The sequence below is a fragment of the Salvelinus alpinus genome, chromosome 11 (assembly GCF_045679555.1).
Source record: "Salvelinus alpinus chromosome 11, SLU_Salpinus.1, whole genome shotgun sequence".
NCBI lineage: Eukaryota > Metazoa > Chordata > Actinopteri > Salmoniformes > Salmonidae > Salvelinus > Salvelinus alpinus.
Window position 1 is genome coordinate 32030394 of NC_092096.1, and position 15623 is coordinate 32046016.

A 15623-nucleotide genomic window follows, 5' to 3' on the forward strand; every position below is an offset into this window, starting at 1 on the left:
TTAGGAGTGGCTTCCGTTTAGCCACTCTCCCATAAAGCCTAGATTGGTAAAGTCGTATCCTTCTGGTAGGTTTTCCCTTCTCAGCCAAGGGAACTATGTAATTCTGTCAGAGTGGGTTGGGTTCTTGGCCACCTCCTTCTTGCCCGGTTGCTCAGTTTGGTCAGACAACCAGCTCTAGGCAGAGTCTGGGTAGTTCCATATTTTTTCAGTTGCCCAATGCTGGAGACCCCTGTGCTCTTGGAAACTTTCAACACTTTATACCTTCCCCAGATATATATGCCTATATGCCTCATCACATTTATATCACAGAGATCTACAGACATTTCCTTGGACTTCATGTTATAGTTTATGCTCTAACATGCACTGTCAACTGTGGGACCTTACTGTATATAGAAAGGTGCGTTTCTTTCTATATCATGTCCAAACAATTGAATTGGCCACAGGTGGACTCCAATCAAGTTGTAGTGACATCTCAAGGATCATACAAGGAAATTGGATGCACCTGAGCTCAATTTGAAGTGTCATAGCAAAGGGGTGTAAATACAGTACCAGTCAGAAGTTTAGACACACCTTCTCATTCAAGGCTTTTTCTGTATTTTTACATTGTAGAATAATAGTGAAGACATCACAACTATGAAATAACACATATGGAATCAAGTAGTAAACAAAAAACTATTAAACAATTCAAAATATATTTTGTATTTTAGATTCTTCAAAGCAGCCACCCTTTGCCTTGATGATAGCTTTGCACAATTTTCTTAATTTGTGCCCTTGAAAACCAAACCCAGAATCAAACTGTAAACAGATTTGAAACCTTTAGACATGCCTCCTCGTCCATTTCAAAATGTTAAGTATAAAAGAAAATGTTAACAAAGTTGAATTTCATAGTGGTTTTATTAACACCATAATTCACCAAGTGCAAGATTAATTATGGTATGCTGAGATAAATTCATGAAGTGCCATATTATGAAAAGAGAGTTATACAAGGGACAATAAAAACATTCATAAATCATTATCCGTAGGCATTAGATAAACAAGTATGAAGAGAGCTGTACAAGGCAAGATATAAAAAAAACAAGAATCATGCAAATATAAATCAGGTAAATGTGCATATGAAGGGAAACTGTGACAGACAAAAAACACCAATCAAGAGTTATGCTTAGATAATAAGGTAGAGCTGACAGAGCTTTACAAGACACAAAATATATGAACCATTTAAAAACAGAGAACTATAAGGCCCCTAGATACCACATAGATGAACATATTTGGAGCACAGAGTTAGTCTGACTGACTGGAACTCATCTACTATCCTTGGCAGCATATGTTTGAAATAGAATGCCTTTAGTTTAGGGATAAGATCAGCACAGAACTTCACATCAATAACAACCTGCTCGGATGGAGCCCAGACAAGCAGTTTGCATCTGTACGAATATTCAAAGATACATACACAACGCAGAGGACTAAAGGTCAAGAGGGAATTCATTATCAATGGAAATAGTTCTTTTTCTGTAATGGGGAACTGAAGATTAATGGGTCAGGGACACGGGAGGAATTTCAGTCTGGGACTCATAGCTACATGTGTCAAGTTCTCATTGGTCCGAATTGTCTATACATTGAGCCTGAAACAGGATATTTGTTATTTGGCCATTGGCCCAGTTTTATTGCAAGACATTCTAATTGGTCAACCACAGGCTAGGGATGGGTTATAAACTACATCCTGTCTCTTTGTTCAGAGGAGACACATTGAGGACAGGGAAGAATAAACATCTACCATCTACTTTCAAGCATAACAACTATGATTTGTTCTCTTTAAATAAATATATTTTTCTCCCCCTGATTTGCTTTGGGGTCTGTGTTATTGAAGAATAACATCAACTGCTAACACATCTCTCCAGTCCTGTGCAGAACATGCCCTGCATGTAGTACCCACGGGCTCCATTAGGTTGCAGCTGAGGAACCCCATGCACCAACTTCACATCAGTGAGTTTGCCAGAGAACATTTCAGTCAGAGACTCGCACTTCTTAATCAGAACAGGACATTTGATTTCTAATAGTTCTTGAGAGTTTAACACTCGATCTGGGCTTGCAGAAAAAAAACATGGCTCCTTGACACTCACTACTGTGCCTCTACTCTCCAGACTAAACCCTCAGCTCTCCATCCATGTGTAGGCCAACTGCTCGTTCTCCTTGCCATATGTGGTTGCGGAACGTGTGGGAAGAGATGCTCCCGCACAAAGAAGTCGGGATTTGTTGAGGTGCGCACAGGAACCTTCTTTGCTGAGCTAGCAGTGATCCAAAAGTTTACGCGCGTCATACAATGCATGGGAGACACTCTGTGCTTTAGTGACCTCCTCCAAGCTGGCACATTTACACTCCTCCAGCTTAACATAAATGTCATAAAATGACAAGCATTTCTGACACTGCATGTTGATGCCATGTTCACCATAAGGCTGTTGTAGCTGTGTGGCTGCTGCTGGAACCTGATGAATGTTTGGTTAAGCTTTGATGCAATTGTGTAGAAAGCTCCCCACTGGAACATTGGCCCCTTTCAAACTTTTAAGTGCGTTGTGGGAGTGGTATGCAGGAGTTGGAGGTAGAGATGGAGAAGCATCTGGGGTGCTGTCAGAGAACTCGTCACTTGGTTTGTGACGTTTGAAACAGATCTCGCTCAACCTTTTTGGAGCTAAATTCCGCTGCGTCCCAGAGTGCCACTGGCATTGCTCATCTGTACAGGACACCCCTGTCAATCCTCCATACACAGCATTCTGCACCTTCAACAAAGCACTACTGATAGAATAGTAAATTACAGAACACTAGTTTACATGGTGTTCACAGCTGACTAGTTTACACAGTCTCCTTTTAACTAGTAGGTTTAGGTTATGCTGGTAATTTCCTATTTGATTGTAAAACTCACCTTGATTCTGTACCTACCTCATTGCCATTCGAGATTAGACTGATATACTTACACAATGAGCCATTACTGTAATAGTTAACGTTATCAGTTCTGGTCAGTGATATGGTATCATCACAATTAGATAGCTAGCTAAGTAACTATCATTCATAGAAAGGGTTATGATAAACAAAAAGCCAGCGAGCTAACTACCTTCCATAGTATTGCATCTGCATGACTGCAAGACTTCCCCTGCCCTGCAACACAAGAACACCCTGCAGTCTCCATCTTACCGACAGATGATACAAGAATCCAGGCAGAATGATGGTGTGTTTTGCTCTGACTGGGCTGGACATCTGCTTTGAGGAACACCAGGTTGTCATCCTCAAGACAGTGAATAAGCACCCGTCCAACTTTGCCGCTGTGGAGGTATTGATATGACTCTGTGCTTTTGTAGCTCCTCACCTCTGACATCCACACCGAGAGACGAGACAACATATTTGAAGACGTCTTCGTAGGTGATGTGGCCATTTTTTCATATCGCCCTCCTACTCTTGAATAATCCGTGGATGTGGCACAGACTTGCCATTCGACTTTGAAAGGTTTTTCTTGGTATGATCCCACGACATTTTGAGCTAGCTAGCTAACGATCGCAAAACGGCAAGAACGCCACAATGAAAGTCCTCCACAAAACAGAACGTTCGGACATAGTTTTGTTTCCGGGTTCTTAAATAAGGTGAATACTTAAGCAATAAGGCCCAAGGGGGTGTGGTATATGGCCAATATAACACGGCTAAGGGCTTTTCTTAAGCACAACGCAACGCGGAGTGCCTGGACAAAGCTCTTAGCCGTGGTATATTGGCCATATATCACAAACCCCAGAGGGTTCATTCATTGTTTATGGTTCATTGAACAAGCATGGGAAACAGTGTTTAAAACATTTACAATGAAGATCTGTGAAGTTATGTGGATTTTTACGAATGATCTTTGAAAGACAGGGTCCTGAAAAAGGGATGTTTCTTTTTTTGCTGAGTTTATATACTCAATTTACGTCACAAATAGTATGGTTAGTGCGGTTAGTATGAGTATTCGAACACAGCTACTGTGTATGTGTTTGAAGTAAGTGGTTCGCCAGGGAACATTCCATGGGGCTCAGCTTATCTTTGATCTCGTTTGTTTAATTCTGTTTTAAAAGCGGCTACACACCCCATAGTTACCCATTAATTCCAGAGCCATTTTTAAACTTCACAGAAGGGGAGGAATTTTTCATCACTCAGGCAGAGACAAAAGCACACGTTCGCAGGCCTGCTGAGAAGCCTGGCCGTGAGAAGCCTGCAGGGATTAAGGGGGGAAGCTCAACTATCACCATATTGTGTGTCGGGGACTACATTTTTACACCCAGCCACAGCAATGGGATTTGATGTCCTAGTGGGCTTTAATCTAGGGGGTAAAAAACACCCTAGAGCCAAGTCGATGTATGTACTGTGATACACAGTGATAATATGGCAGGAAAAAGACAAGTGAAAACGTGCTTTTCTCAGGATGTTTTATCCATCTGTACATCTATGATCCATTTATCCACCCATCCACCCATCCAACCCTTATTCATCCTTCCATCCATCCACCAATCGAACCATTCATTCAAAACATGGTGGATGTTAGAGAAGGCTTGAGATTAGGTACAATGTCTCAGAAACCACAAGGTAGTACTGCTGACCCAGCGAGGACACAGAGGTTATGTCACTGGGTTGTGTTAACTCGTGTTCAGGGAAGCATATCATTATGTGTCCACTCAGTGTCTTTCCCTCTCCATCGAGAGGGGGCGGGTGTGACATCTTGTTCCGTTCTCACTCACGCGGATCCACCATATGCTGTGAAGTGTGAACATGTTTTAAATCCTCCCTCCAGAGTTGCGTGTTTTCAGCAACATTGCCTGTTCTGCCTTCCACTCGCAGAAGTGTGATATGCTAACTGACTTGCCTAGTTAAATAAAGGCTACATTTAAGAAAATATGCAATATTATAATAAGAGCCTTGGGATTTACAACAGAAACTTCATTATAGAACATTTTACATTTATAGGTTTAAGTGCCTTGCTCAAGGACACATCGGCAGATTTGTCACCTAGTCGGCTCAGGGGAATCAAACCGGCGCTCTTTCGGTTACTGGCCCATTGCTCTTACCACTAGTCTACCTGCCACCAGGCCTCTGCAGTCATTAGAATCTGCCGCAATGTCTGCTTCCCCTTTACCGTGAATCACTACATTGTGACATGAAGTGCCCTACGACAGAACCACTGGGAGATGTGGAGGAGGATAAAGGACCACCACCCTGGCTGTTAGCAGCTCTGCTGGGTGTGTAAACACACACACACACACACACACACACACACACACACACACACACACACACACACACACACACACACACACACACACACACACACACACACACACACACACACACACACACACTGGATGACAGGGAGTGAGACAGATAGGATGCTTTAGGCACCCAGGAGAAGACAGCCCTGCTGAAACACAGGATCCTCACTTCAGAAGTATTGTTGTGCTGTTTACTGTTCTATGGTTCTGGCTCATTAGACAACATCATGTTGCTCTTGTACAGAAGATGTTGCGCTTGAGCATAATGGTTTTGGACGAGCACTATTTTCAAATCAGGAACTGACCGGTTCGCTGATTAGTTGAAGAATATTCCACAGGCTCTGCTGATTGGGCTAATATTTCACTGTCTAGTAATGTATTCTGGATTATAAAAACATGGAGAGGCCTCAGATAAGATCTCTCAGATCTTTTTCAGAAAATAAGCACAGTCATTGGCTCTAATGGTTGAACTAATAGTCAACACATCCACTGGAGTGAGACTAATGATTTCATAGTTGTTTTTTTCTAAACAGTCATGGTTGGTTTGGTATAATTTCTAACCATGAGGCAGAATAGCCAAAGTCCTGCATCATCAGCACAGGCTTCATGATCTAATAGTCTCTGACTCAGACAGAGGATCAATACAAACGTGATTGCATATAAACAACTATGCCAAACCTAGAAAACACCTAGTCTTAAACACTATCTGTAATTGGTTGGGAAATGTGGCTTAATAATGGACTACTAGCACAAATTTGACCAAAACTCTAGAGTCGATAAGCCTTTAATTCAGCCTTTATATCGTAGTTTGGCAGGTTTTTTCAACAGCAGAGCTGTTGGGACCCATTTGATGAGGAGCCTTTTGTAATCAAACAGATATATTTCCCTATAGCTGCAGGAGAAATATATGCGTTCCTGTCTGCTGTTCTCTCCTTTGTGGGAGACTTATACTGTCAGTTAACACAGTAGTTCTGTTGTATTTCCACAGTGCTGTGACACTGAGGTGAAGGCTTCCATCAACACCGGGAGTCAACACAACCGCATCTCCAGCTCCTGCTGCAGGAGGCTTGGGTGAGAGGCCTTATTATCCCTCGCTATCTCCCTTTCTCCGTCGACCTCTACCACACCCACGAATAGCCACCCATCACATAACACTCCTGGGTCCAGGTTTGCCAACCAGCACCGAAATACAGAGCGCCAACAAACACATTTGAGTTCCTCAGGCACTCACACAACCACAACCAACATCAGACTGCATCAGCATCAACAAACTGGCCTGTGAGAGACAGAACAAAGTAGCGTCCTAATAACCTCTACCATGGCCGTGTTGTGTGTTGCCAGATTGGTGCCCACCCAGGAAGGTCCACCCTGTGAGCAGACAGAGGGCCAGGGCTCTGTGAGGGGCCTGCAGCTGCAGCTGGGCAGACAGAGTGTCCAGTGCTCTGCCCACGTCACCGGTAAGGAAGGGGAGATCACATATTACGTCACATAAACATTTAAAGCAGCATTGCAGCCAGTTGTAATGACTGTCAATTAAGCAAGAGAGAGTCCACTCATACAGGGTAGGAATACAGGTGTTATGACAGTGTCAATGAAACACTTTCGTTTTTCTTTCTCTGTAAACATACATTCTGTTCAGCATTATCTGGACTGTAGGCGTAACAAACAACATTGAATCGAATAATGCTATGGATTGGATAAGTAAACTTGATTATATAAATCGCTGGGGTTAAACTGTAATGTTCCTGTCAGTGATCAATACAAAACGTCTGGGTGCTCTCTCACAATGACCACAAGCCATTTTCCACACCATCAAGATTACTTCTCTTTACCAATGTCAATACAAAACCCCTTGGTAAAACCCCCCCAACAAATCAGTGCCTAGGTACAAAGCTGTGTTTCAGACAGTAGCATTAACAGACGGTAATAGATTTGCTTACTGGCTGTGTTATTTCTGAATGCTTGCTCTAAAAAGGCAGCGGTCTTAAAAGGTGTTGGAGATGTGCTTGGCAGCCAACGTGTATGTGACAGCGTGTGTGTGTGTGTGTGTGTGTGAGAGAGAGTGTGTGAGTGTGTGTGAGAGAGCGTGAGTGTGTGTGAGTGTGTACTCAGTATGCAGCATGTGCTCCTGACCTTTCCTATTCAGCAGCCAGGGACAAATCACAAAGACAAGCAGGGAGAGACTATTACCTTAATGGTTTAACACACACACACACACACACACACACACACACACACACACACACACATGGGAGAATAGAGATGTGCTGATGATTTCTGTTAGAGTTGAGCTCATTTATACAGTGTTAATTAATCAGTCAGCGAGAGACACGGCAGGTTAGAAAATCACTGTTTCTTATTCGGCTCTCTCTCTTCCTCTCTTTGTCTCTCCTTCTCTCTCCTCTCCATCTCCCCACAGAGGATGAGGTATTTGAGCTGTGCCTGGGTCTTCAGACTCTGCAGGAACTCAAAGTAAGTCCTCATTAGTGTCGCAAATATGTAAATGCTGTGTTTGATCTGCCTCCTACGTCTTATTTACACTTCATTCAAATATTTATGAAATGCAAATTGTTATATTTGATAGCACTTATTTGTTTTTCCTTCGCCTCCAACCCCTTTCCATGCGTGGAACGGATGTGGGTGGGGCTAGGTCTACATAAGGGTGCTAATTTAAAAAAATTCACAAAAGCTCTGACGAAGGCCGTGAGGCCGATACGTAAGCTTATTAAAGATCAGTGATACTATCGAGAGCAGTGTGCGGTTTCCTTTTTCCTTCATCTTGTTCAATTGTTGCCATGCACCTGCAAAACGTTTGCTCAGATGTGCGAGTGCCTTTTGTATTTTGAATCTGCCGCCCTCCCCAAATCTCCCCCAACGTTAACTTTACAGCTAATGAAAATTGCTGCTAAAAATAATCATAGGGAAAAAGGAGGCAGACATTGAGCTGTAGCAATTAGATTAAGCAGAGACCTTAGGAACCGGCATCTTCAATGTGTTACTATCAGAACACATCAAGTAATACCAGGTTAAGACAGAGATGGAGACAGACAGGTTTGTGTTATGTTATCTGAGGGTTACGGCTGTCTGCTGGCGCTTCCTGGTGAGGACAGGGCTGCAGGTGAAAACAGACAGATAAGACAGAATTCAGATCAGCACATCTCACTGAGGAGGTTTAAAATGCTGCCATTTCCACAGGATATCCCAGGAAATGGCAACACAATGTGACAGTCAACAAACAGAACAGAAGGGGAAAATACATGAACAGAATTGTCTTAGAGGGTCTGAGAGGGAAAGTAGAATTAGGCACGAGACTAATTGCGACTATTTCTCACAGAGAATCTAATTAGACTTTAAGGGTACACTGCAAACCAGATCTACGATTTCGCAAAAGCACCCCCGGAGGATCTGCGATACCGGAGACAATTTTCCTTCCAAGTGCACCCAGTCTCAGTATTTTGCTCCCTCGGCAAAACTCAAGATGGGAACTTTAACTCAATTTAATCATAGCTGAAAACTTTTCAAAATACTCCTTAAATAGACCGGTGGCTTGGAAAAAAGGGTGAATCCTAATTTAATTATCACATATGCCTGCAAGGAAAGATACCCATATATGGAGATGGAGGAAGCCTGGAGTTAAAGTTAAAGACAACTGTTAGAACAGAGACAAAATGTTCAGTTTAGTCCCTGGGCCGTTCTGGTGACCTGGAAGTAAAACACAGAGCTCAGTGGAGTCTGATAGGCCCAATGGAAAGCAGAGAGCTAGACTCAGGTGCATCTCACAGCCATTGTGTGAATTGTGATCACATATGCATGCGCAGTGGGGCATATTTAATGAGTCCCTCAAGAGAACCATTTGGATGGAAAAGTACATAACTGAAAAAAGTACAGTGTCTCCCTTTAATGTCACCATGTGCAGACCGATTGAACTGCTATTTGGAGCAGACGAGGCGACCTTTCCGAGGATATTGGTTTACATAACATTATTAACCTTCTGTTTTCTAAAATGGCACTTTGTTGGATGATGGCAGTTCTGCAAACGAATGGAGTTTCCATGGCACGCACTGCATTCCATCTGTGGTAGAGTTGATGTTAAACCATGTTTTGACCCTATAGTCAGTCACGGTCACCCATCTGATGTCTCCCTTATCCATCCTTTATCTCCAGTGCTGTGTGGACCTGAGCAGTAGAGTCCTAAAGCTCCAGGGCTCAGGGGAGGAGCTGCCTTTCATGGTCAGCCAGTGCCATCACCAAGACAGCAATGAGAACCTGTGACGCTGGCGTGTCACAACCTCCCAGCCGTCCCACGCCCTCCTCTGATTGGCTGGCGCTGAAAAAACATGATGCGGTCCGGGTCGGGACTGTCCAATCAGTGTCTCGCACTGCCAGGAACATGGTTGAGCACCCCAATTCTCTTCAGTTTACACCATTGTGTTTGTTTCTGTGGAATTAAGACATTACCATGATGTTACTCCTGTATTGAATTAGCCTAGTTTATGGAGCGGATGGAGCTCAAGGACTGGGACAATTCTATGTAACAATCTTCATAATTATGTACTTAATCAAAGTGTTTTTTATCTGCCAGACAGTGCATCATTGTTCAATACCCTCATAGAAAAAAGGAATCCAAAAGGGTTCTTTGGCTGTCCCCATTGGAGAACTCTTTCTGGTTCCAGGTGGAACTATTTTGGGTTCCATGTAGAATCCTCTTTGTAAAGAGTTCTACATTGATCTCAAAAGGGTTCTACCTGGAACCAAAAGGTTTCTACCTGGAACCAAAAAGGGTTCTACCTGGAACCAAAAAGGGTTCTTCAAAAAGTTATCCTATGGGGACAGCCGAAGAACCCTTTTAGGTTCTAGATAGTACCTTTTTTTCTAAGAGTGTACTGAAACATACTGAGGAGTCAGACGATGATTATCATTTGAAATTAACATATTGTGATTTGGAGGTATAAAATAATTTACGTTGATCATCAATTAAATGCCCAAACTGTTTAAAATCAAAATCAGTTCAGCCTTGAGGAAAAAAATGTTTCTCCCTTGTATGTCCCTTTACAGAGTGATAGTCTTCTAGATGTCCTCTCACACGTGCTCAAGAGAAACAGTGAAAAAACAGGTCTTATGAAACCTTTAAATCTGCCTGTTAAAAAAATCAAATTGAGAGTCAGGACAGACAGGGAATACTGGAAGAGATGTGAGGAGACTACTGCTATTCCTGAACTAACTGCCTTCAGCCAAGTGAAGACTCTCTCTCGTCTATTTTCCCAAATGAAGAGTGCTCCTAAGAATGTAAAATTTTAATAGAGTCCTGGAGCTAGTTGTGTGCGTCAGACGGACAGCACAGCAAAAAGATACAAACATTCCATAATTCCACATGATTTTTTGTATACGTCTGCTTTTGTATTCGTCTGGATGTTAATGTTCCTGTGAGAGTGTGTCAGTGTGTGTGACTTGGAGATGTGTGAGTGTGTGTACGTACTGGTAGATGTGTGTGTGTGTGTGTGTTGGATGCATGTCAATCGAGGAGGGGCTTTTCTGTTTCGATATGGTTAGTGGCTAGTGTTTCACATGGGAAAGAAAAAGGGATGAGTTCTATTTACTTCTCCTCCTCTTACTTCTCCCAGCTCCTACTCCTCCCAGCTCCAGTCAGAGGGACCTGCCAAAACAGAGCTGACCCCAGCTGCCTTCCTTCCCTCGTCTTCTTCAGGGGACATTAATCACTCTGCTCTGAGGCTGCTCTCTGGGCCAAGGCCCTCATAGATGTTTGTTTAAGCATATTCTCTCTCTCTCCCTTCATTTTTTATGTTCGGGAAACAAATCTGCTTGGTACATTTTACCTTTTCTCATTCGGTACGTTATTCACTTTGACAAGCCTTGTTTGCTGATTTGGTATTTTACTTGGACCGGCGCAGCGGCACAGAATCATCATCAGGCCCGCTTGTTGCCTGACTGACAGTTTCAAATCAAGTCAAATTTTCTTAGTTACATGCGCCGAATACAACAACAGTGAAATGCTTACTTACGAGCCCCTAACCAACAGTGCAGTTTAAAAAAATACGTATAAGAATAAGAGACAAAAGTAACAAGTAATTAAAGACGAGCAGTAAAAAATAACAATATATTCAGGGGGGTGCCGGTACAGAGTCAATGTGCAGGGGCACCGGTTAGTTGAGGAAGTTTGTACATGTAGGTAGAGTTAATTAAAGTGACTATGCATAGATGACAACAGAGAGTGGCAGTGGTGTGGAGAGGGGAGGGGGGGGGCAATGTGAATAGTCTGGCTAGCCATTTGACTAGATGTTCAGGAGTCTTATGGCTTGGGGGTAGATGCTGTTTAGAAGCCTCTTGGACCTAGACTTGGCGCTACGGTAACGCTTGCTGTGTGGTAGCAGAGAGAACAGTCTAGAGAACAGTCTATGACACCGCCTGGTATAGAGGTCCTAGATGGCAGGAGCTTGGCCCCAGTGATGTACTGGGCCGTTCGCACTACCCTCTGTAGTGCCTTGCGGTCGGAGGCCGAGCAGTTGCCATACCAGGCAGTGATGCAACCAGTCAGGATGCTCTCGATGGTGCAGCTGTAGAACCTTTTGAGGATCTGAGGACCAATGCCAAATCTTTTCAGTCTCCTGAGGGGGAATAGTTTTTTTCGTGCCTGCTTCACGACTGTCATGGTGTGCTTGGACCACGTTAGTTTGTTGGTGATGTGGACGCCAAGGAACTTGAAGCTCTCAACCTGCTCCATTGCAGCCCCGTCGATGAGAATGGGGGCGTGCTCAGTCCTAATTTTCCTGTAGTCCACAATCATCTCCTTTGTCTTGATCACGTTGAGGGAGAGGTTGTTGTCCTGGCACCACACGGCCAGGTCTCTGACCTCCTCCCTATAGGCTGTCTCGTTGTTGTCGGTGATCAGGCCTACCACTGTTGTGTCATCGTCAAATTTAATGATGGTGTTGGAGTCGTGCCTGGCCGTGCAGTCATGAGTGAACAGGGAGTACAGGAGGGGCACCTGAGGGGAGGATCAGTGTGGCGGATGTGTTGTTACCTACCCTTATCACCTGGGGGCGGCCTGTCAGGAAGTCCAGGATCCAGATGCAGAGGGAGGTGTTTAGTCCCAGGGTCCTTAGCTTATTGATGAGCTTTGAGGGCACTATGGTGTTGAACGCTGAGCTGTAGTCAATGAATAGCATTCTCACATAGGTGTTCCTTTTGTCCAGGTGGGAAAGGGCAGTGTGGAGTGCAATAGAGACTGCATCATCTGTGGATCTGTTGGGGCGGTATGCAAATTGGAGTGGGTCTAGGGTTTCTGGGATGATGGTGTTCATGTGAGCCATGAACAGCCTTTCAAAGCACTTCATGGCTACAGACGTGAGTGCTACGGGTCGGTAGATATTTAGGCAGGTTACCTTAGTGTTCTTGGGCACAGGCACTATGGTGGTCTGCTTAAAACATGTTGGTACTACAGACTTGGACAGGGAGGTTGAAAATGTCAGTGAAGACACTTGCTAGTTGGTCAGCGCATGCTCGGAGTACACATCCTGGTAATCCGTCTGGCCCTGTTATTTGCCTCGAAGTGAGCAGAGAAGTAGTTTAGCTCGTCTGGTAGGCTCGTGTCACTGGGAAGCTCTCGGCTGTGCTTCCCTTTTGTAGTCTGTAATGGTTTGCAGGCCCTGCCACATCGAACGAGCGTCAGAGCCGGCGTAGTACGACTCTATCTTAGTCCTGTATTGAAGCTTTGCCTGTTTGATGGTTCGTCGGAGAGCATAGCGGGATTTCTTATAAACTTCCGGGTTAGAGTCCCGCTCCTTGAAAGCGGCAGCTGCCCGTAATCCATGGTTTCTGATTGGGGTATGTACGTACGGTCACTGTGGGGACGACGTCATCGATGCACTTATTGATGAAGCCAATGACAGATGTGGTGTACTCCTCAATGCCATTGGAGGAATCCCGGAACATATTCCAATCTGTGCTAGCAAAACAGTCCTGTAGCTTAGCATCTGCTTCATCTGACCACTTTTTTATCGATCTAGTCACTGGTGCTTCCTGCTTTAATTTTTGCCTGTAAGCAGGAATCAGGAGGATACATTTTTCCCCTTCTCATTCGTTCCACTTTTGCTGACGTACGTTATTCACTTTGACAAGCCTTGCTTGCTGATTTGGTATTTTACTAGGACCGGCGCAGCGGCACAGAATCATCATCAGGCTTGTTGCCTGACTGACAGTTTCACACTACAGGGTCGACTACAGGGCCGAAACGTACTGTGCTTGCTTGAATATCGTATTTTCTCATTATCCTTTACAGCACAGTTCCAGCTATTATTGTGGATACGTAACGAGTCCAATCCAGTACAGCTCGGCTTGGTTCAGTTTGACCCTATGGTGTGAATCAGGCATGTGAGAAAGCCAAAAGGCCACGCTATAATCTTCCCACTAACATGCATTACACTCTGCCTTGATCCATTCACATTGTTTGGACAATCGAGAAGCGCTTCAGACGCCCTCAGAAGGGTCTTCATACTCTGCTTTAACCATCTGGACCTGTATTCAAAGAGTCTCTGAGTACGGGTTTCCACTAGATATCTAAGCCACAAAGTCAAAATGGTCTATATAGGGAAAAAATACATGAAAACAAAAATTTGCTTTTTGGTCTTAATTCAAGGTTAGACATAAGTCTTGCAGTGTGGTTACGGTTAGGTTTAAAAATCAGATTTTAGGAAGAGATGTAGAAATAGGCTGGGTTTATGACTTTGTGGCTGTGGTAACTAGTGACTACCCTGAGTAGGTGCTGATATCGGATCAGTTATGCCTTTCAGAGCATAGTGGATAAGATTACATGGACCTGATCCTAGATCAGCACTCCAACTCAGACTTTTTGTGAAGATGGGTCCTGGACAGTGCCATGCTCTCAACTGTGTAACAATATCCATCTGACCTCTAGCTCTTTCTATGGAGGTCACCCACGAATAATTGCTAATGTTTCGTACTAGTGTACTTCCTAATATGCTGTGCGATGGTAATCGATGTATGAAATACATTTATCTTTTGTGTTTTTTCTGAACAGTATTTTCTCTGCCTATTAAAAGATGTATTCTGGCTAGCTATGCTTGCAGTTTTTTTATAGGTCTAATTTGCACAAATTTACTATGCCAAGACTAAGATGTGCCAGTATCACTAATATCCACCACCTGATCAACTGGAGGGAAGAAAGGAGGATATTCAGCGCTAACTAAAACATGAGTCACTGTGCTGCCATTTTCTTTTTTAATAGCTCTGATATTCTCATGGTTGTGTTGCTGTGACGTCATTATAAAAATCCCCTTTTCAAGTTGGTGCAGCAGAGAAAGCAGATGTTCCCACAGCGAGGGAATGGGGGGCTGGAGACCTGGAAGGATGACTCCTCTGACTAGGGAGCAGGTCCCTGGCTGGCTGCGTCCCTGTGCTAATGCTAACATGTGTAACAGATGTGATCGTACTACGGAACTCTTGCGTTGTGTTCTTAAAGGACTGTTCAGCCAGAGATCCCCATTTATTGGTGTTTATTCTGATGATAGACACAAGGAAGCACATTAGATATGACGGACAGTAGGTTGACGGGTGTAAATTCATTATTAATCATTTGCATGCCAATATCAGACTGGGTATTTTGTAATCAAACGTCATAATGACAAAATTAGTACAAAATACAATAAATGTAAGTACCTGACAATAGCCACAAGGAAGCACATTAGAAGTGCAGGACCAACAGTATGTTGATGGCTGTAGATTTGTGATTCGTCTGTTAGCATGAAAATAACTGAATAAGCAGGGAGCTAATGTGTCCACTACAATTAGAGAATGCTAGCTAACTCGCTCTTACAGCGCTAACATACAAAAGCAAATCCCAGGAAGCCCGCAATATCTAACAGGTACGCGCGCACGCACACACACTGAGTACAAAAACCTAGGAACACCTTCCAAAATATTGAATGCACCCCCTTTTGCACTCAGAACACCTTCAATTCGTCGGGGCATGGACTCTTCAAGGCGTCGAAAGCGTTCCACAGGGATGCTGACCAATGTTGATTCCAATGCTTCCCACAGTTGTGTCAAGTTGGCTTGATGTCCTTTGGGTGGTGCACCATTCTTGATACACACAGGAAACAGTTGAGCTTGAAAAACCCAGCAGCGTTGCAGTTCTTGACACACTCAAACCGGTGTGCCTGGTACCTACTACCATACCCCGTTCAAAGGTTCTTAAATCTTTTGTCTTGCCCATTCACCCTCAGACTGCGAAGAATTTACGTTTCACGATCTCCCCCTATCTGCAAGCATGACCAATGGCATAACACCTTATTGATATGTAAATTCAACCAACCA

The 15623-nt window shown here is 43.8% G+C and overlaps 1 protein-coding gene across 1 annotated transcript in view; it reads left to right on the top strand.

Annotated features, from left to right (window-relative positions):
• Positions 1-14364, top strand: part of LOC139533958 (nuclear receptor-interacting protein 2-like) — a 29014-nt gene extending 14650 nt beyond the window's left edge. Inside the window, exons 3-6 of the mRNA XM_071332507.1 lie at positions 6262-6344; positions 6615-6730; positions 7693-7745; positions 9438-14364. Of these exons, the coding sequence (XP_071188608.1) occupies positions 6262-6344; positions 6615-6730; positions 7693-7745; positions 9438-9545 (360 nt within the window). The 3' untranslated portion in view covers positions 9546-14364. The remainder of the gene's footprint in view (positions 1-6261; positions 6345-6614; positions 6731-7692; positions 7746-9437) is intronic.
• Positions 14365-15623: the final 1259 nt, after the last annotated feature.